Source organism: Oncorhynchus tshawytscha, linkage group LG13 (genome assembly GCF_018296145.1).
Source record: "Oncorhynchus tshawytscha isolate Ot180627B linkage group LG13, Otsh_v2.0, whole genome shotgun sequence".
Lineage (NCBI taxonomy): Eukaryota > Metazoa > Chordata > Actinopteri > Salmoniformes > Salmonidae > Oncorhynchus > Oncorhynchus tshawytscha.
Window position 1 is genome coordinate 93,698,599 of NC_056441.1, and position 23,357 is coordinate 93,721,955.

Here is a 23,357-nt window from a genome sequence, read left to right on the forward strand (position 1 = left end):
AACTTAAACTCTTTAACATCATTCTCAGCTCTGGCATCTTCCCCAATATTTTGAACCAAGGACTGATCACCCCAATCCTTAAAAGAAGAGACAAATTTGACCCCAATAACTACTGTGGGATATGCGTTAACAGTAACCTTGGGAAAATCCTCTGCATTATCATTAACAGCAGACTCGTACATTTCCTCAGTGAAAACAATGTACTGAGCAAATGTCAAATTGGCTTTTGACCAAATTACTGTACGACAGACCATGTATTCACCCTGCACACCCTAATTGATAAACAAACAAACCAAAAACAAAAGGCAAAGTCTTCTCATGCTTTGTTGATTTCTAAAAAGCTTTCAGCTCAATTTGGCATGAGGGTCTGCTATACAAATGGATGGAAAGTGGTGTTGGGGGAAAGATATACGACATGTACACAAACAACAGATGCACCTTAAGCCCCACCCTCTTCAACGTATATACAGAGATGCACCTTAAGCCCCACCCTCTTCAACATATATACAGAGATGCACCTTAAGCCCCACCCTCTTCAACGTATATACAGAGATGCACCTTAAGCCCCACCCTCTTCAACGTATATACAAAGATGCACCTTAAGCCCCACCCTCTTCAACATATACAGAGATGCAGCTTAAGCCCCACCCTCTTCAACATATATACAGAGATGCACCTTAAGCCCCACCCTCTTCAACATATATACAGAGATGCACCTTAAGCCCCACCCTCTTCAACATATACAGAGATGCAGCTTAAGCCCCACCCTCTTCAACATATATACAGAGATGCACCTTAAGCCCCACCTTCTTCAACATATATACAGAGATGCAGCTTAAGCCCCACCTTCTTCAACATATATACAGAGATGCACCTTAAGCCCCACCCTCTTCAACATATATACAGAGATGCAGCTTAAGCCCCACCCTCTTCAACATATATACAGAGATGCACCTTAAGCCCCACCCTCTTCAACATATATACAGAGATGCACCTTAAGCCCCACCCTCTTCAACATATATACAGAGATGCACCTTAAGCCCCACCCTCTTCAACATATACAGAGATGCAGCTTAAGCCCCACCCTCTTCAACATATATACAGAGATGCACCTTAAGCCCCACCCTCTTCAACATATACAGAGATGCAGCTTAAGCCCCACCCTCTTCAACATATATACAGAGATGCACCTTAAGCCCCACCCTCTTCAACATATACAGAGATGCAGCTTAAGCCCCACCTTCTTCAACATATAAACAGAGATGCACCTTAAGCCCCACCCTCTTCAACATATATACAGAGATGCAGCTTAAGCCCCACCTTCTTCAACATATATACAGAGATGCACCTTAAGCCCCACCCTCTTCAACATATATACAGAGATGCAGCTGAAGCCCCACCCTCTTCAACATATATAAACCAAATTGGTGAGGGAACTAAGGCAACACCGGACTAAAATCTGAGGTGAAATGTGACCGACCGGCTTGAATCCGTCTTACAGTTGAAGTCAGAAGTTTACAGTACACCTTAGCCAAATACATTTAAACTCAGTTTTTCACAATTCCTGACATTTAATTCTAGTAAAAATTCCCTGTCTTAGGTCAGTTCGGATCACCACTTTATTTTAAGAATGTGAAATGTCAGAATAATAGTAGAGAGAATGATTTATTTCAGCTTTGATTTCTTTCATCACATTCCCAGTGGGTCAGAAGTTTATATACACTCAATTAGTATTTGGTAGCATTGCCTTTAAATTGTTTAACTTGGGTCAAACGTTTTGGGTAGCCTTCCACAAGCTTTCCACAACAAGTTGGGTGAATTTTGGCCCATTCCTCCTGACAGAGTTGGTGTATCTGAGTCAGGTTTGTAGGCCTCCTTGCTTGCACACGCCTTTTCAGTTCTGCCCACAAATATTCTATAGGATTGAAGTCAGGGCTTTGTGATGGCTACTCCAATACCTTGTCTTTGTTGTCCTTAAGGCATTTTGCCACAACTTTGGAACTTTGCAAGCCTCCCCCTTTTTCCTCCAAACATAACGATGGTCATTATGGCCAAACATAACGATGGTCATTATGGCCAAACATAACGATGGTCATTATGGCCAAACATAACGATGGTCATTATGGCCAAACATAACGATGGTCATTATGGCCAAACATAACGATGGTCATTATGGCCAAACATAACGATGGTCATTATGGCCAAACATAACGATGGTCATTATGGCCAAACATAACGATGGTCATTATGGCCAAACATAACGATGGTCATTATGGCCAAACATAACGATGGTCATTATGGCCAAACATAACGATGGTCATTATGGCCAAACATAACGATGGTCATTATGGCCAAACATAACGATGGTCATTATGGCCAAACAGTTCTATTTTTGTTTCATCATCTAGTGACTCCTGTGGCGGGAGGAAAAACCGTGTTCGTGTGCCTGGTGTACGGTGTTTCCTCCTGCACATTGGTGCGACTGGCCTCCGGGTTAAGCGTTCAAGAAGCAGTGCAGCTTGGCGGGGTCGTGTTTCTGAGGACGCACAGCTCTTGACCTTCGCCTCTACCGAGTCCGTACCAATTGGTTACCATGAAATTTGGGAGAAAAAGGGGTAAAATAAATTAAATTAACACATTTAAAATAACAATTTTTACAACCACCTAAAAGGAAGCAATTCCCAAACCATCAATAACAAAGCCATCGCGGGTTAGGGGAGGGTTTGAAAGATGAACCTGGAGAAGAGTCCCCTAAGCAAGGTGGTCCTGTGGCTCTGTTCACAAACTCAAACAGACCCCACAGAGCCCCAGGGCAGCAACACAATTAGAACTAACCAAATCATGAGAAAACAAAAAGATAACTATGTAATTAACACACTGTAATTGAACTAGCAAAACAAATGAGAAAACTAGAATGCCATCTGGCCCTAAACAGACAATACACAGTGGCAGAATACCTGACCACTGTGACTGACCCTAAACAGAGAGTACACAGTGGCAGAATACCTGACCACTGTGACTGGCCCTAAACAGAGAGTACACAGTGGCAGAATACCTGACCACTGTGACTGACCCTAAACAGAGAGTACACAGTGGCAGAATACCTGACCACTGTGACTGACCCTAAACAGAGAGTACACAGTGGCAGAATACCTGACCACTGTGACTGACCCTAAACAGAATACCTGACCACTGTGAGAGTACACAGTGGCAGAATACCTGACCACTGTGACTGACCCTAAACAGAGAGTACACAGTGGCAGAATACCTGGCCACTGTGACTGACCCTAAACAGAGAGTACACAGTGGCAGAATACCTGGCCACTGTGACTGACCCTAAACAGAGAGTACACAGTGGCAGAATACCTGGCCACTGTGACTGACCCTAAACAGAGAGTACACAGTGGCAGAATACCTGACCACTGTGACTGACCCTAAACAGAGAGTACACTGTGGCAGAATACCTGACCACTGTGACTGACCCTAAACAGAGAGTACACAGTGGCAGAATACCTGACCACTGTGACTGACCCTAAACAGAGAGTACACTGTGGCAGAATACCTGACCACTGTGACTGACCCTAAACAGAGAGTACACTGTGGCAGAATACCTGACCACTGTGACTGACCCTAAACAGAGAGTACACAGTGGCAGAATACCTGACCACTGTGACTGACCCTAAACAGAGAGTACACAGTGGCAGAATACCTGACCACTGTGACTGACCCTAAACAGAGAGTACACAGTGGCAGAATACCTGACCACTGTGACTGACCCTAAACAGAGAGTACACAGTGGCAGAATACCTGACCACTGTGACTGACCCTAAACAGAGAGTACACAGCGGCAGAATACCTGACCACTGTGACTGACCCTAAACAGAGAGTACACAGCGGCAGAATACCTGACCACTGTGACTGACCCTAAACAGAGAGTACACAGTGGCAGAATACCTGACCACTGTGACTGACCCAAACTTAAGGAAAGCTTTGACTATGTACAGACTCAGTGAGCATAGCCTTGCTATTGAGAAAGACCGCCGTAGGCAGACCTGGCTCTCAAGAGAAGACAGGCTATGTGCACACTGCCCACAAAATGAGGTGGAAACTGGGTTGCACAACCTCCTAGCCTATGTATGACCATATTAGAGACATATATTTCCATCAGATTACACAGACCCACAAATAATTTGAAAACAAACGAAACATTGATAAACTCCCAAAGCTGTTAGGTGAAATACAACATTGTGCAGTTACAGCAGCAATATGTGTAACCTGTTGTCATGAGAAAAGGGAAACCAGTGGAGCACAAACACCATTTTAAATACAACCCATATTTATTTGTTTTCCTTTTCATACATAGCCAATTATATTACATTTGAAATGTCTATATTCTTTTCAAAATGTTATTTACTAATGTTTCCATTTTATTCCTCTGTCTTCCATTTGCTTTGTAAACATAAAGAGAGAATTCTGTCTGTCGTGGCAGACGTATGTGTGTTTATGACAGTGGGGGCAGTCGGCAGCAAGCCATGCTATATCAATACTCAGATCGTTCTGTGCCAAGCAGAGTAGTGCAGACTCCAGGGACAGGCAACAAGGTTAGCCTGGGGCAGTGGAGTAATGTATTGTTCTCTGCTCTCCAAATCTGTCTGTCTGTCTGTCTGTCTGTCTGTCTGTCTGTCTGTCTGTCTGTCTGTCTGTCTGTCTGTCTGTCTGTCTGTCTGTCTGTCTGTCTGTCTGTCTGTCTGTCTGTCTGTCTGTCTGTCTGTCTGTCTGTCTGTCTGTCTGTCTGTCTCAATTCAATTTCAATTTAAGGGTCTTTATTGGTATGGGAAACATATGTTTACATTGCCAAAGCATGTGAAATAGATAATAAACTAAAGAGAAATAAACAATATAAATTAACAGTAAACATTCCACTCACAAAAGTTCCAAAAGAATAAAGACATTTCAAATGTCATGATATGTATATGGGTTATAACTAATTAATGTCATAAAATGTATATATACAGTGTTGTAACGGGTTTGAATACGGATTCAATAATTTTTTGCCAGATCCTAACTGGGTTGCATGTCAGAGAAAAAAACAAGCCATGAGGTCGAAGGAGAGACAGGATTGTGTCGAGGCACAGATCAGGGGAATGGTACCAAAAAAATTCTGCAACATTGAAGGTCCCCAAGAACACAGTGGCCTCCATCATTCTTAAATGGAAGAAGTTTGGAACCACCAAGACTCTTCCTAGAGCTGGCCGCCCGGACAAACTGAGCAATTGGGGGAGAAGGGCCTTGGTCAGGGAGGTGACTAATAACCCGATGGTCACTCTAACAGAGCTCCAGAGTTCCTCTGTGGAGAAGGGACAACCTTCCAGAAGGACAACCATCCCTGCAGCACTCCACCACTCAGACCTTTATAGTAGAGTGGCCAGACGGAAGCCACTCCTCAGTAAAAAGGCACATGACAGCCCACTTGGAGTTTGCCAAAAGGCACCTAAGAATCTCAGACCATGAGAAACAAGATTCTCTGGTCTGATGAAACCAAGATTGAACTCTTTGGCCTGAATGCCAAGCGTCACGTCTGGAGGAAACCTGGCACCATCCCTACGGTGAAGCATGGTGGTGGCAGCATTATGCTCAGAGGATGTTTTTCAGCGTCAGGGAGAGTAGTAGGGAAAGTAGGGTAGGGAAAGATGAACGGAGCAAAGTACAGAGAGATCCTTGATGAAAGCCTACTCCAGAGCGCTCAAGAGTTCAGACTGGGGCGAAGGTTTACCTTCCAACAAGACAACGACCCTAAGCACACAGCCAAGATAACACAGAACAGGCTTTGGGACAAATCTCTGAATGTCCTTGAATGACCCAACCTGAGCCCGGATGATCAAACATCTCCGTAGAGATCTGAAAATAGCTGTGCAGAAACACTCCCAATCCATCCTGACAGAGCTTGAGATAATCTGCAGAGAAGAATGGGAAAAACTCACCAAATACAGGTGTGCCAAGCTTGAGGCATCATACCCAAGAAGACTCAAGGCTGTAATCGCTGCCAAAGGTGCTTCAACAAAGTACTGAGTAAAGGGTGTGAATACTTATGAAAATGTGATATTTCAGTTCTTAATTTTTATAAAATCTGAAAATATTTCTAAAAACCTGTTTTTGCTTTATGGGGTATTGTGTGTGTAGATTGACGAGGAAAAAATGTGGACTGAACACTTTCCGAATGTCAGGATTTCTAACCCTAAATCAGATGGGTAGACTACTAGAGGGATATCAGGATATCTAACCCTAAATCAGATGGGTAGACTACTAGAGGGATATCAGGATATCTAACCCTAAATCAGATGGGTAGACTACTAGAGGGATATCAGGATATCTAACCCTAAATCAGATGGGTAGACTACTAGAGGGATATCAGGATATCTAACCCTAAATCAGATGGGTAGACTACTAGACTGTATATGTCACGATATCTAACCCTAAATCAGATGGGTAGACTACTAGAGGGATATCAGGATATCTAACCCTAAATCACTAAACCACATACAGGGCTTTCGGAAAGTATTCAGACCCCTTGACTCGTTCCACATTTTGTTACGTTACAGCCTTATTCTAAAATGGATTGTATAAAAACAAATCCTCATCAATTTACACACCATACCCCATAATAACTAAATGAAAACACCACACCTTATTTACATAAGTAGTCAGACCGTTTGCTAAGAGATTCGATATTGAGCTCAGGTGCATCCTGTTTTCATTGATCATCCTTGAGATGTTTCTAACAACATCAAACCAAATGTTATTGGTCACATACACATGGTTAGCAGATGTTATTGTGAGTGAAATGCTAATGTTTCTAGATCCAATAGTGCAGCAGTTTCTAACAGGTAATAGTAGGGACACATTTTGGGGAATATTCAGAGGTGGAAACTGAAAATGATTAATGGGAATATATGCAAATGATTATTAATACATTGGATATATTTACCATATCATATGGAGACAGAAACATAAACCTTTTACAGGGTAGCCTAGTGGTTAGAGTGTTGGACTAGTAACCGGAAAGTTGCAAGTTCAAACCCCCGAGCTGACAAGGTACAAATCTGTCGTTCTGCCCCTGAACAAGGCAGTTAACCCACTGTTCCCAGACTGTCATTGAAAATAAGAATGTGTTCTTAACTGACTTCCCCAGTTAAATAAAGGTAAAGTATAAAAAATAAAAATAGTAGACATAATTGCAAATTATTAAATCCTTCCAATAGAAATGTTAAAAAACTATTTAGTTACTAATTGAACTTTAATTAAATGAGATACTCTTCACATGGGATGATTTCACTGAACAACAACAGTGCTGGTCGTAGTCCTGGTCGTAGTGCTGGTCGTAGTTCTGGTAGAGTTCCTGGTCGAAGTGCTGGCATTATTCCTGGTCGTAGTCCTGGTGGTATTCCTGGTCATAGTGCTAGTATTATTCCTGGTCGTAGTGCTGGTATTATTCCTGGTTGTAGTGCTGGTATTATTCCTGGCCATAGTGCTGGTATTATTCCTGGCCGTAGTGCTGGTATTATTCCTGGCCGTAGTGCTGGTATTATTCCTGGTCGTAGTGCTGGTATTATTCCTGCTCGTATTCCTGGTCGTAGTGCTGGTATTATTCCTGGTCGTAGTGCTGGTCGTAGTGCTAGTCGTAGTGTTGGTCGTATTCCTGGTCGTAGTTCTGGTAGAGTTCCTGGTCGTAGTGCTGGTATTATTCCTGGTATTAGTCCTGGTTGTATTCCTGGTCATAGTGCTAGTATTATTCCTGTTCATAGTGCTGGTATTATTCCTGCTCGTATTCCTGGTCGTAGTGCTGGTATTATTCCTGGTCGTAGTGCTGGTATTATTCCTGGCCGTAGTGCTGGTATTATTCCTGCTCGTATTCCTGGTCGTAGTGCTGGTATTATTCCTGCTCGTATTCCTGGTCGTAGTGCTGGTATTATTCCTGGCCGTAGTGCTGGTATTATTCCTGCTCGTATTCCTGGTCGTAGTGCTGGTATTATTCCTGCTCGTATTCCTGGTCGTAGTGCTGGTATTATTCCTGGTCGTAGTGCTGGTATTATTCCTGGTTGTATTCCTGGTTGTAGTGCTGGTATTATTCCTGGTCGTAGTGGTGGTTGTGTTCCTGGTCGTAGTGCTGGTTGTGTTCCTGGTCGTAGTGGTGGTTGTGTTCCTGGTCGTAGTGGTGGTTGTGTTCCTGTTCGTAGTGCTGGTATTATTCCTGGTCGTAGTGGTGGTTGTGTTCCTGGTCGTAGTGGTGGTCGTGTTCCTGGTCGTAGTGGTTGTGCTAGTAAATTGACATCTCTCTGATATCCAATATTTCTTTCCAGCTGTATGTAATAACACTTTAGGTTTTCTGGGCCACAATATAACGTCCCAGCATGGTGATATCATATTGCTGATGTACTGTTCTCTGCTTGCCGTTTTGACAATGAGGCAAAAGTGATCCGATTAGAGAATGTAGGAGGAAGGAGAGAGGGTGATCAAGAGAGACCCACAGAAAACAACCCCTAAACTACTGCACCTCAGATATAAAACAACCCTTAATCTACTGCACCTCAGATATAAAACAACCCCTAACCTACTGCACCTCAGATATAAATCAACCCCTAACCTACTGCACCTCAGATATAAAACAACCCCTAATCTACTGCACCTCAGATATAAAACAACCCCTAATCTACTCCAAATCAGATATAAAACAACCCCTAACCTACTGCACCTCAGATATAACAACCCCTAATCTACTGCACCTCAGATATAAAAACCCCTAATCTACTGCACCTCAGATATAACAACCCCTAATCTACTGCACCTCAGATATAAAACAACCCCTAATCTACTGCACCTCAGATATAACAACCCCTAATCTACTGCACCTCAGATATAACAATCCCTAATCTACTGCACCTCAGATATAAAACAACCCCTAACCTACTGCACCTCAGATATAAAACAACCCCTAATCTACTGCACCTCAGATATAAAACAACCCCTAACCTACTGCACCTCAGATATAAAACAACCCTTAATCTACTGCACCTCAGATATAAAACAACCCCTAACCTACTGCACCTCAGATATAAAACAACCCTTAATCTACTGCACCTCAGATATAAAACAACCCCTAACCTACTGCACCTCAGATATAAAACAACCCTTAATCTACTGCACCTCAGATATAAAACAACCCCTAACCTACTGCACCTCAGATATAAAACAACCCCTAATCTACTCCACCTCAGATATAAAACAAACCCTAATCTACTGGACATCAGATATAAAACAAGACTCCTAGGTGGGTGGGGCTAAGGGCTGGGTGGGGCTAAGCGCTGGGTGTAGGTTCAGGGGTCATAGTACGTATCCTATTTGTTCTGCTTTGACTGGTTGAACCAACCAGGTTAAAGGTTAAGTAGGATTCAGGGGTCAGAGGTCAGGGGTACGTACTGTGGTTGTTCTGCTCTGACTGGTTGAATCAACCAGGTTAAAGGTTAAGTAGGATTCAGGGGTCAGAAGTCAGGGGTACGTACCGTGGTTGTTCTGCACTGACTGGTTGAATCAACCAGGTTAAAGGTTAAGTAGGATTCAGGGGTCAGGGGTACGTACCGTGGTTGTTCTGCACTGACTGGTTGAATCAACCAGGTTAAAGGTCAAGTAGGATTCAGGGGTCAGGGGTACGTACCGTGGTTGTTCTGCTCTGACTGGTTGAAGCCACACAGCTGACAGATGGAGCGAACCCACTTGTTCATCTCCTCCTCGGTCTCTGCCACCAGGTAAAAGGTACGCTCTGACGTCTTGATGTCGAACACGAAGCTATCCTGAAACTCCTTCCTCTTGAAGGTCAGCCCAGCGTCCACCTGCTCACAGCAATGCAGGTCGATGATCCGGATGGGCTTCTTAGAGCGGTCGTTCTTATAGTACTCCAGGACGTCAGGGTCGCCAGACATACGACCACTACGCAGGATGAACCAACGCTTTTTCCACGCCTGGAGAGAACAAAAAAACAAAAAAAAACAGGGCTTCAACAAATTATGCAACCGTGGAAACACACAAACAACTCTCTGTGTGTGATCACAAACCGTACCGGCCCTCAATTCAAAAAGTCAAAATCAGACCAACTTCAACAAGTCATTTAGTCAACGGTGATCCCATGAAGAACAAAGTCATCAACTCTATTGACTGTCTGTGTCTGTTCCCACAGTCTGTTCCTACAGTCTGTTCCCACAGTCCGTTCCCATGGTTACGGTGTAGCGTAAGACCCAGTTGAACAACAGTTTGGGGAGTTAACTCTGATCAAACACACAGATTGAGATCAGAGGCAGAGTTGGTGGTTGGGGGAGGCGTCATTGAGGCAGGTGTTACTCCCCCAATGTATTTCCTGTGCTGCTCATATCCCTCAGAGAGTACACACACACACACACACACACACACACACACACACACACACACCCTCTTTGACAGCTTCACTCCAGCAAACACACCTGCAAGGGGCCGGGCTCCTCCCTACCACAAAAGTGACTGACAGCTGGACAAGCCAATAAGAATCTAGCCAAACGTGGATGTCCAATGGAGTGCAGCCGAGGGAAAGTCCTCTCAGGCGGTGACAAAAACAAAGGCCATCATGAAGCAAATATTACGAATACAATGTTATGGACACCTGTAGCCTGGACACAGAGACAGACACAATGTTATGGACACCTGTAGCCTGGACACAGAAACAGACACAATGTTATGGACACCTGTAGCCTGGACACAGAGACAGACACAATGTTATGGACACCTGTAGCCTGGACACAGAGACAGACACAATGTTATGGACACCTGTAGCCTGGACACAGAGACAGACACAATGTTATGGACACCTGTAGCCTGGACACAGAGACAGACACAATGTTATGGACACCTGTAGCCTGGACACAGAGACAGACACAATGTTATGGACACCTGTAGCCTGGACACAGAGACAGACACAATGTTATGGACACCTGTAGCCTGGACACAGAGACAGACACAATGTTATGGACACCTGTAGCCTGAACACAGAGACAGACACAAGGTTATGGACACCTGTAGCCTGGACACAGAGACAGACACAATGTTATGGACACCTGTATCCTGGACACAGAGACAGACACAATGTTATGGACAGCTGTAGCCTAGACACAGACACAATGTTATGGACACCTGTAGCCCGAACAGAGACAGACACAATGTTATGGACACCTGTAGCCTGGACACAGAGACAGACACAATGTTATGGACACCTGTAACCTAGACACAGAGACAATGTTATGGACACCTGTAGCCTGGACACAGAGACAATGTTATGGACACCTGTAGCCCGAACAGAGACAGACACAATGTTATGGACACATGTAGCCTGGACACAGAGACAGACACAATGTTATGGACACCTGTAGCCTGGACACAGAGACAGACACAATGTTATGGACACATGTAGCCTAGACACAGAGACAGACACAATGTTGTGGACACCTGTAGCCTGGACACAATGTTATGGACACCTGTAGCCTGGACACAGAGACAGACACAATGTTATGGACACATGTAGCCTAGACACAGAGACAGACACAATGTTGTGGACACCTGTAGCCTGGACACAATGTTATGGACACCTGTAGCCTGGACAGAGAGACAGTCACAATGTTATGGACACCTGTAGCCTGGACACAGAGACAATGTTATGGACACCTGTAGCCCGAACAGAGACAGACACAATGTTATGGACACCTGTAGCCTGGACACAGAGACAGACACAATGTTATGGACTCCTGTAGCCTGGACACAGAGACAGACACAATGTTATGGACACCTGTAGCCTGGACACAGAGACAGACACAATGTTATGGACAACTGTAGGACACATTGACTCTGTACCGGTACCCCCTTGTATATAGCCTCCACATTGACTCTGTACTGGTACCCCCTGTATATAGCCTCCACATTGACTCTGTACCGTAACACCCTGTATATAGTCTCCACATTGACTCTGTACCGTAACACCCTGTATATAGCCTCCACATTGACTCTGTACCGTAACACCCTGTATATAGCCTCCACATTGACTCTGTACTGGTACACCCTGTATATAGTCTCCACATTGACTCTGTACCGTAACACCCTGTATATAGCCTCCACATTGACTCTGTACCGTAACACCCTGTATATAGCCTCCACATTGACTCTGTACCGGTACCCCCTGTATATAGCATCCACATTCACTCTGTACCGGTACCCCCTGTATATAGTCTCCACATTGACTCTGTACCGGTAACCCCTGTATGTAGCCTCCACATTGACTCTGTACCGGTAACACCCTGTATATAGCCTCCACATTGACTCTGTACCGTAACACCCTGTATATAGCCTCCACATTGACTCTGTACCGGTGCCCCCTGTATATAGCCTCCACATTGACTCTGTACCGGTACCCCCTGTATATAGCCTCCACATTGACTCTGTACCGTAACACCCTGTATATAGCCTCCACATTGACTCTGTACCGGTACCCCTGTATATAGCCTCCACATTGACTCTGTACCGTAAAACCCTGTATATAGCCTCCACATTGACTCTGTACCGTAAAACCCTGTATATAGCCTCCACATTGACTCTGTACCGGTACCCCCTGTATATAGCCTCCACATTGACTCTGTACCAGTACCCCCTGTATAAGGTCTCCACATTGACTCTGTACTGTAACACCCTGTATATAGTCTCCACATTGACTCTGTACCGGTAACCCCTGTATATAATCTCCACATTGACTCTGTACTGTAACACCCTGTATATAGCCTCCACATTGACTCTGTACCGGTACCCCCTGTATATAGCCTCCACATTGACTCTGTACTGGTACCCCCTGTATATAGCCTCCACATTGACTCTGTACTGGTACCCCCTGTATATAGCCTCCACATTGACTCTGTACCGGTACCCTCTGTATATAGCCTCCACATTGACTCTATACTGTAACACCCTGTATATAGCCTCCACATTGACTCTGTACCGGTACCCCCTGTATATAGCCTCCACATTGACTCTATACTGTAACACCCTGTATATAGCCTCCACATTGACTCTGTAACAGTACCCCCTGTATATAGCCTCCACATTGACTCTATACTGTAACACCCTGTATATAGCCTCCACATTGACTCTGTACTGGTACACCCTGTATTGTTACGTTCCCCAGATTATGTGTTGTAGTTTGTGTAATTTGCATGTGTTTATTTCAGGAAATGGCTTCCTGAAATCCCTCAAGCAGCTGATTGGTCGACTCCAGGTCTAATTGGAGAGCTGACCCCGCCCCCTCGTCAAGACACAGCTGTCTGCAATTACCCATTCCTTCAGAAGCTATATAAAAGCCAGTGTTCTGTTCAGGAGGGAGAGAGATTTTGCTAGAGGTTGATTTTGCTGGGAGTTCATTGCTGGGAAGTGGTATGATCTGGCAGTTTGTTGCTCAGGTAGAGCTTATTTGATGTCCTTTGTTTCTTAGTTTGTTTGTGAAAATGGTTTAATATTCTGTTTCATTTGTTCCCAGGGGGAAAGGGGAAGGCACCTTGGGAGTGCTTAGGCAAGAGGCCTGCGGGCATACATATACCCGTAGTATATTCACTGTCTATGCACAATAGGTAAGACCTGGGCGGACCACCCCCTGTATTTTGGTTAGGGCACCAGGTGGTGCTAAATTAGGTAAGTAGTGGGTAGGCAGGTAAGATAGGAGAGGGGGGGGGGCTTTGAGATTTACTTTCTTTGCTTTGGTTCCGTCCAGCCCCTTTTCCCCATATTACCGTGTAAAGGAATAAAGTCCTTGTAAACGGTACCACATTCTGCCTGTTGTCATTCTTACTCACACCTACAGTCCATACCTTTTTCACTTCACGGAGAGCTTAGTTGTAGCAGGGTGTTGCGTTCCCTCTTCATAGAGGAGTGCGTAACATAATGGGGGCTCATCCGGGATATATAGCCTCCACATTGACTCTGTACCGTAACACCCTGTATATAGACTCCACATTGACTCTGTACCGTAACACCCTGTATATAGCCTCCACATTGACTCTGTACCGGTACCCCCTGTATATAGCCTCCACATTGACTCTGTACCGTAACACCCTGTATATAGCCTCCACATTGACTCTGTACCGTAACACCCTGTATATTGACTCTGTACCGTAACACCCTGTATATAGCCTCACTGCTGTTATTTTACTGCTATTCTTTAATTACTTATGTTTATTCTTTTTTTAACCCTTATTTTTCTTAATCATCTCACAGTAAGGACTACACCTGTTGTATTTGGCTCATGTGACAAATAACATTTGATTTGATGACCAAAGAAAATGATTATCTCGGGACAGTGGTGAGGTGGTGAGGTATTCCAGATCAGGATCTTGTACGTTACCAAACAACTGAGTTGTTAATCATGAACAAACCCCTCTGCCTTTCTTTTTCCCCAAAGAGTTCTTTCTTCTGCGCGATGGACGGAAACCCCACTGGGTGAATAAACGGAGACAAATATATCCGGAGAGAGCCATGATTCCATAAGTTTGTTACAGTCTCATCTTTCCATAGAGTTGTCCTATTAGTTTGTGGGCCAAACCGTTTGGGCTCCAAAGACATTTTTGTGACAAGACCGATTTTCGGGATGTCTCATGGACTGGCAAACAGCTGTAGCTCGGCCACCTTCCACAGCAGATGTTGAAGGCCGATATCGGCAGATGTTGAAGGCCGATATCGGCAGATGTTGAAGGCCGATATCGGCAGATGTTGAAGGCCGATATCGGCAGATGTTGAAGGCCGATATCGGCAGATGTTGAAGGCCGATATCGGCAGATGTTGAAGGCCGATATCGGCAGATGTTGAAGGCCGATATCGGCAGATGTTGAAGGCCGATATCGGCAGATGTTGAAGGCCGATATCGGCAGATGTTGTGGATTGAGATGCAGCCCATACAAATAAAAATCAAATCAATCTATTAATTAATAATCAATATTAAATTGACAGATTTTGTTGGGGATTCTTTATTATGTTACTTAGACTAACTATCCTCTCAAAGCACTTTATGATCACAGAAGTGAGTGCTACAGGGTGATAGTCATTTAGTTCAGTTACTTTCACTTTCTTGGGCACAGGAACAATGGACAACAGACTGGGATATGCTCTGAGGCACAGGAACAATGGTGGACAACAGACTGGGATATGCTCTGAGGCACAGGAATAATGGTGGACAACAGACTGGGATATGCTCTGAGGCACAGGAACAATGGTGGACAACAGACTGGGATATGCTCTGAGGCACAGGAACAATGGTGGACAACAGACTGGGATATGCTCTGAGGCACAGGAACGATGGTGGACAACAGACTGGGATATGCTCTGAGGCACAGGAACAATGGTGGACAACAGACTGGGATATGCTCTGAGGCACAGGAACAATGGTGGACAACAGACTGGGATATGCTCTGAGGCACAGGAACAATGGTGGACAACAGACTGGGATATGCTCTGAGGCACAGGAACAATGGTGGACAACAGACTGGCATATGCTCTGAGGCACAGGAACAATGGTGGACAACAGACTAGGATATGCTCTGAGGCACAGGAACAATGGTGGACAACAGACTGGGATATGCTCTGAGGCACAGGAACAATGGTGGACAACAGACTGGGATATGCTCTGAGGCACAGGAACAATGGTGGACAACAGACTGGGACATGCTCGGAGGATGCGGCTTGGAGTGCCGTCTGGGCCAGCAGCCTTGAGAGGGGTTAACACACTTACATGACTTATTGTCAGCCACGGAGAACGAGAGCACACAGTCCTGATTAGCCTCATGTGTTGATGGCTTGATATTGAGTTCCTCAAAGAGGCCGAAGAAAGTATCTAGCTCGTCCGGGATCGAGGTGTCGGTGTCCACGACGGGGCCGGTTTTCCCCTTTATAATCCCTGCCACATATGACTTGTGTCAGAGCCGTGAATTGCAACTTCACTTTGTCGTTTTGCCTCCGATTGCCTGACGAAGGTGGTAGCTGGTCTGTTCATGTCCATGTTCCCAGTCTCCTTAAATGAGGTTTAGGTTTGGACAAGTTGTAATCATTCTCTGTGTACTTCCTGATGAACTACATCACCGAGTTAGTGTTGATACTATTCTCAGGAGGCGGCCTGGAACATTTCCCAGTCTGCGTGATCAAAACAATCTTGAAACATAGGATTGCAATTGGTCAGACCAACGTTGAACAGTCCCGTTCCTGTTTTAAGTTCCTGCCTATAGGTGGCAAGGAGTAGAATGGAGGCATGATCTGATTTGCTGAAGGGAGGGCGTTGGGGAGCCTTGTAACCTTCCTGGAATGGAGAGTAGCAATGATCCAGGGTCTGTGTTGCGCATGTAGAACAGACGTGTTGATAGAATTGGACTTGAGTTCCTGTACGTTACTAAAATCACTCCTACCTCTTCTCTAGGGTTTGACATTTTGGTGCAGCCCCCCTGGATGAGTAGAACTGCCTCGGGAAGTTCAAACAAAGGATCCAGGTCAAGAGAGTGGAATTTCTGCTTGAATTGGTGAATTTGACCGCCGAGCTAATATCCACAAGTGATTTCCGACTGTAGGTAATAATACAAGAAAATGTAATGAGCGAATAATGTCTGAAGGACCTCTGAAGGATAATGTCTGAGGCCAGAGACAATGGCAGATGATGGAACATGGGCTGTGTGTGTGTGTGTGTGTGTGTGTGTGATGGAACAGGGACTCTGGCCATATGCCAGTGAAGCACTTCCGGCCCTCTCTCACATCCTGCTCTAGGTCCGGTCTCATACATTCAGACTGCTGCTGTAGGTCCTGTCTCATACAGTCTCATACATCCAGACTGCTGCTGTAGGTCCTGTATCATACATCCAGACTGCTGCTGTAGGTCCTGTCTCATACAGTCTCATACATCCAGACTGCTGCTGTAGGTCCTGTATCATACATCCAGACTGCTGCTGTAGGTCCTGTCTCATACAGTCATACATCCAGACTGCTGCTGTAGGTCCTGTCTCATACAGTCTCATACATCCAGACTGCTGCTGTAGGTCCTGTCTCATACAGTCTCATACATCCAGACTGCTGCTGTAGGTCCGGTCTCATACAGTCTCATACATCCAGACTGCTGCTGTAGGTCCTGTCTCATACAGTCTCATACATCCAGACTGCGACTGTAGGTCCGGTCTCATACAGTCTCATACATCCAGACTGCTGCTGTAGGTCCTGTCTCATACATCCAGACTGCTGCTGTAGGTCCTGTCTCATACAGTCTCATACATGCAGACTGCTGCTGTAGGTCTGGTCTCATACAGTCTCATACATCCAGACTGCTGCTGTAGGTCCTGTCTCATACGGTCTCATACATCCAGACTGCGACTGTAGGTCCTGTATCATACATCCAGACTGCTGCTGTAGGTCCTGTATCATACATCCAGACTGCTGCTGTAGGTCCTGTCTCATACAGTCTCATACATCCAGACTGCTGCTGTAGGTCCTGTCTCATACAGTCTCATACATCCAGACTGCTGCTGTAGGTCCTGTCTCATACAGTCTCATACATCCAGACTGCTGCTGTAGGTCCGGTCTCATACAGTCTCATACATCCAGACTGCTGCTGTAGGTCCTGTCTCATACAGTCTCATACATCCAGACTGCTGCTGTAGGTCTGGTCTCATACAGTCTCATACATCCAGACTGCTGCTGTAGGTCCTGTCTCATACGGTCTCATACATCCAGACTGCTGCTGTAGGTCCTGTCTCATACATCCAGACTGCTGCTGTAGGTCCTGTATCATACATCCAGACTGCTGCTGTAGGTCCTGTATCATACATCCAGACTGCTGCTGTAGGTCCTGTATCATACATCCAGACTGCTGGTGTAGGTCCTGTCTCATACAGTCTCATACATCCAGACTGCTGCTGTAGGTCCTGTCTCATACAGTCTCATACATCCAGACTGCTGCTGTAGGTCCTGTCTCATAAATCCAGACTGCTGCTGTAGGTCCTGTCTCATACAGTCTCATACATCCAGACTGCTGCTGTAGGTCCGGTCTCATACAGTCTCATACATACAGACTGCTGCTGTAGGTCCTGTCTCATACATCCAGACTGCTGCTGTAGGTCCTGTCTCATACAGTCTCATACATCCAGACTGCTGCTGTAGGTCCGGTCTCATACAGTCTTATACATCCAGACTGCTGCTGTAGGTCCTGTCTCATACAGTCTCATACATCCAGACTGCGACTGTAGGTCCGGTCTCATACAGTCTCATACATCCAGACTGCTGCTGTAGGTCCTGTCTCATACATCCAGACTGCTGCTGTAGGTCCGGTGTCATACAGTCTCATACATCCAGACTGCTGCTGTAGGTCCCGTCTCATACAGTCTCATACATCCAGACTGCTGCTGTAGGTCCTGTATCATACAGTCTCATACATCCAGACTGCTGCTGTAGGTCCTGTCTCATATATCAAGACTACTGCTGCAGGTCCTGTCTCATACAGTCTCATACATCCAGACTGCTGCTGTAGGTCCTGTCTCATATATCAAGACTCCTGCTGTAGATCCTGTCTCATACAGTCTCATACATCCAGACTGCTGCTGTAGGTTCTGTCTCATACATCCAGACTGCTGCTGTAGGTTCTGTCTCATACATCCAGACTGCTGCTGTAGGTTCTGTCTCATACATCCAGACTGCTGCTGTAGGTTCTGTCTCATACATCCAGACTGCTGCTGTAGGTTCTGTCTCATACATCCAGACTGCTGCTGTAGGTTCTGTCTCATACATCCAGACTGCTGCTGTAGGTCCTGTCTCATACATCCAGACTCCTGCTGTAGGTCCTGTATCATACATCCAGACTGCTGCTGTATGTCCTGTATCATACATCCAGACTGCTGCTGTAGGTCCTGTCTCATAAATCCAGACTGCTGCTGTAGGTCCTGTCTCATACAGTCTCATACATCCAGACTGCTGCTGTAGGTCCGGTCTCATACAGTCTCATACATCCAGACTGCTGCTGTAGGTCCTGTCTCATACATCCAGACTGCTGCTGTAGGTCCTGTCTCATACAGTCTCATACATCCAGACTGCTGCTGTAGGTCCGGTCTCATACAGTCTCATACATCCAGACTGCTGCTGTAGGTCCTGTCTCATCCAGTCTCATACATCCAGACTGCTGCTGTAGGTCCTGTCTCATAAATCCAGACTGCTGCTGTAGGTCCTGTCTCATACAGTCTCATACATCCAGACTGCGACTGTAGGTCCGGTCTCATACAGTCTCATACATCCAGACTGCTGCTGTAGGTCCTGTCTCATACATCCAGACTGCTGCTGTAGGTCCTGCCTCATACAGTCTCATACATCCAGACTGCTGCTGTAGGTCCGGTCTCATACAGTCTCATACATCCAGACTGCTGCTGTAGGTCCTGTCTCATATATCAAGACTACTGCTGCAGGTCCTGTCTCATACAGTCTCATACATCCAGACTGCTGCTGTAGGTCCTGTCTCATATATCAAGACTCCTGCTGTAGGTCCTGTCTCATACAGTTTCATACATCCAGACTACTGCTGTAGGTTCTGTCTCATACATCCAGACTGCTGCTGTAGGTTCTGTCTCATACATCCAGACTGCTGCTGTAGGTTCTGTCTCATACATCCAGACTGCTGCTGTAGGTCCTGTCTCATACAGTCTCATACATCCAGACTGCTGCTGTAGGTCCGGTCTCATACAGTCTTATACATCCAGACTGCTGCTGTAGGTCCTGTCTCATACAGTCTCATACATCCAGACTGCTGCTGTAGGTCCGGTCTCATACAGTCTTATACATCCAGACTGCTGCTGTAGGTCCTGTCTCATACAGTCTCATACATCCAGACTGCGACTGTAGGTCCTGCCTCATACAGTCTCATACATCCAGACTGCTGCTGTAGGTCCGGTCTCATACAGTCTCATACATCCAGACTGATGCTGTAGGTCCTGTCTCATACAGTCTCATACATCCAGACTGCTGCTGTAGGTCCCGTCTCATACAGTCTCATACATCCAGACTGCTGCTGTAGGTCCTGTATCATACAGTCTCATACATCCAGACTGCTGCTGTAGGTCCTGTCTCATATATCAAGACTACTGCTGCAGGTCCTGTCTCATACAGTCTCATACATCCAGACTGCTGCTGTAGGTCCTGTCTCATATATCAAGACTCCTGCTGTAGGTCCTGTCTCATACAGTCTCATACATCCAGACTGCTGCTGTAGGTTCTGTCTCATACATCCAGACTGCTGCTGTAGGTTCTGTCTCATACATCCAGACTGCTGCTGTAGGTTCTGTCTCATACATCCAGACTGCTGCTGTAGGTCCTGTCTCATACATCCAGACTCCTGCTGTAGGTCCTGTCTCATACAGTCTCATACATCCAGACTGCTGCTGTAGGTCCTGTCTCATACAGTCTCATACATCCAGACTGCTGCTGTAGGTCCTGTCTAATACATCCAGACTGCTGCTGTAGGTCCTGTCTCATACATCCAGACTCCTGCTGTAGGTCCTGTCTCATACGGTCTCATACATCCAGACTCCTGCTGCAGGTCCTCTCTCATACAGTCTCATACATTCAGACTGCTGCTGTAGGTCCTGTCTCATACATCCAGACTGCTGCTGTAGGTCCTGTCTCATACATCCAGACTGCTGCTGCAGGTCCTGTCTCATACATCCAGACTGCTGCTGTAGGTCCTGTCTCATACAGTCTCATACATCCAGACTGCTGCTGTAGGTCCTGTCTCATACATCCAGACTCCTGCTGTAGGTCCTGTCTCATACAGTCTCATACATCCAGACTGCTGCCTTAGGTCCTGTCTCATACAGTCTCATACATCCAGACTGCTGCTGTAGGTCCTGTCTCATACAGTCTCATCACATCCAGACTGCTGCTGTAGGTCCTGTCTCATACAGTCTCATACATCCAGACTGCTGCTGTAGGTCCTGTCTCATACAGTCTCATACATCCAGACTGCTGCTGTAGGTCCTGTCTCATACATCCAGACTCCTGCTGTAGGTCCTGTCTCATACAGTATCATACATCCAGACTCCTGCTGTAGGTCCTGTCTCATACAGTCTCATACATCCAGACTGCTGCTGTAGGTCCTGTCTCATACAGTCTCATACATCCAGACTGCTGCTGCAGGTCCTGTCTCATACATCCAGACTGCTGCTGCAGGTCCTGTCTCATACATCCAGACTGCTGCTGTAGGTCCTGTCTCATACATCCAGACTGCTGCTGTAGGTTCTGTCTCATCCAGTCTCATACATCCAGACTCCTGCTGTAGGTCCTGTCTCATAAAGTCTCATACATCCAGACTGCTGCTGTAGGTCCTGTCTCATCCAGTCTCATACATCCAGACTGCTGCTGTAGGTCCTGTCTCATAAATCCAGACTGCTGCTGTAGGTCCTGTCTCATACAGTCTCATACATCCAGACTGCGACTGTAGGTCCGGTCTCATACAGTCTCATACATCCAGACTGCTGCTGTAGGTCCTGTCTCATACATCCAGACTGCTGCTGTAGGTCCTGCCTCATACAGTCTCATACATCCAGACTGCTGCTGTAGGTCCGGTCTCATACAGTCTCATACATCCAGACTGCTGCTGTAGGTCCTGTCTCATATATCAAGACTACTGCTGCAGGTCCTGTCTCATACAGTCTCATACATCCAGACTGCTGCTGTAGGTCCTGTCTCATATATCAAGACTCCTGCTGTAGGTCCTGTCTCATACAGTTTCATACATCCAGACTACTGCTGTAGGTTCTGTCTCATACATCCAGACTGCTGCTGTAGGTTCTGTCTCATACATCCAGACTGCTGCTGTAGGTTCTGTCTCATACATCCAGACTGCTGCTGTAGGTCCTGTCTCATACAGTCTCATACATCCAGACTGCTGCTGTAGGTCCGGTCTCATACAGTCTTATACATCCAGACTGCTGCTGTAGGTCCTGTCTCATACAGTCTCATACATCCAGACTGCGACTGTAGGTCCTGCCTCATACAGTCTCATACATCCAGACTGCTGCTGTAGGTCCGGTCTCATACAGTCTCATACATCCAGACTGATGCTGTAGGTCCTGTCTCATACAGTCTCATACATCCAGACTGCTGCTGTAGGTCCCGTCTCATACAGTCTCATACATCCAGACTGCTGCTGTAGGTCCTGTATCATACAGTCTCATACATCCAGACTGCTGCTGTAGGTCCTGTCTCATATATCAAGACTACTGCTGCAGGTCCTGTCTCATACAGTCTCATACATCCAGACTGCTGCTGTAGGTCCTGTCTCATATATCAAGACTCCTGCTGTAGGTCCTGTCTCATACAGTCTCATACATCCAGACTGCTGCTGTAGGTTCTGTCTCATACATCCAGACTGCTGCTGTAGGTTCTGTCTCATACATCCAGACTGCTGCTGTAGGTTCTGTCTCATACATCCAGACTGCTGCTGTAGGTCCTGTCTCATACATCCAGACTCCTGCTGTAGGTCCTGTCTCATACAGTCTCATACATCCAGACTGCTGCTGTAGGTCCTGTCTCATACAGTCTCATACATCCAGACTGCTGCTGTAGGTCCTGTCTAATACATCCAGACTGCTGCTGTAGGTCCTGTCTCATACATCCAGACTCCTGCTGTAGGTCCTGTCTCATACGGTCTCATACATCCAGACTCCTGCTGCAGGTCCTCTCTCATACAGTCTCATACATTCAGACTGCTGCTGTAGGTCCTGTCTCATACATCCAGACTGCTGCTGTAGGTCCTGTCTCATACATCCAGACTGCTGCTGCAGGTCCTGTCTCATACATCCAGACTGCTGCTGTAGGTCCTGTCTCATACAGTCTCATACATCCAGACTGCTGCTGTAGGTCCTGTCTCATACATCCAGACTCCTGCTGTAGGTCCTGTCTCATACAGTCTCATACATCCAGACTGCTGCTGTAGGTCCTGTCTCATACAGTCTCATACATCCAGACTGCTGCTGTAGGTCCTGTCTCATACAGTCTCATACATCCAGACTGCTGCTGTAGGTCCTGTCTCATACAGTCTCATACATCCAGACTGCTGCTGCAGGTCCTGTCTCATACATCCAGACTGCTGCTGTAGGTCCTGTCTCATACAGTCTCATACATCCAGACTGCTGCTGTAGGTCCTGTCTCATACAGTCTCATACATCCAGACTGCTGCTGTAGGTCCTGTCTCATACATCCAGACTCCTGCTGTAGGTCCTGTCTCATACAGTATCATACAT

General features: G+C 46.0%; 2 protein-coding genes across 3 annotated transcripts in view; both read right to left on the reverse strand.

Annotated features, from left to right (window-relative positions):
- LOC112235605 (GRB2-associated-binding protein 2) overlaps window positions 1–23,357 on the reverse strand; it is a 173,404-nt gene that overhangs the window by 75,066 nt on the left and 74,981 nt on the right. For both annotated transcript variants that reach the window (XM_042296545.1, XM_042296544.1), the window contains exon 2: window positions 9,710–10,013. In XM_042296545.1, coding sequence (XP_042152479.1) covers window positions 9,710–10,013 — 304 coding nt within the window. The remainder of the gene's footprint in view (window positions 1–9,709; window positions 10,014–23,357) is intronic.
- LOC121839126 (mucin-5AC-like) lies at window positions 7,278–9,694 on the reverse strand. The gene is made up of 2 exons (XM_042296546.1): window positions 9,037–9,694; window positions 7,278–8,551 (listed from the first exon to the last, which is right to left on the reverse strand). The coding sequence occupies exon 2, from the start codon at window positions 8,419–8,421 to the stop codon at window positions 7,330–7,332; it is 1,092 nt and encodes a 363-aa protein (XP_042152480.1). The 5' UTR covers window positions 8,422–8,551; window positions 9,037–9,694; the 3' UTR covers window positions 7,278–7,329.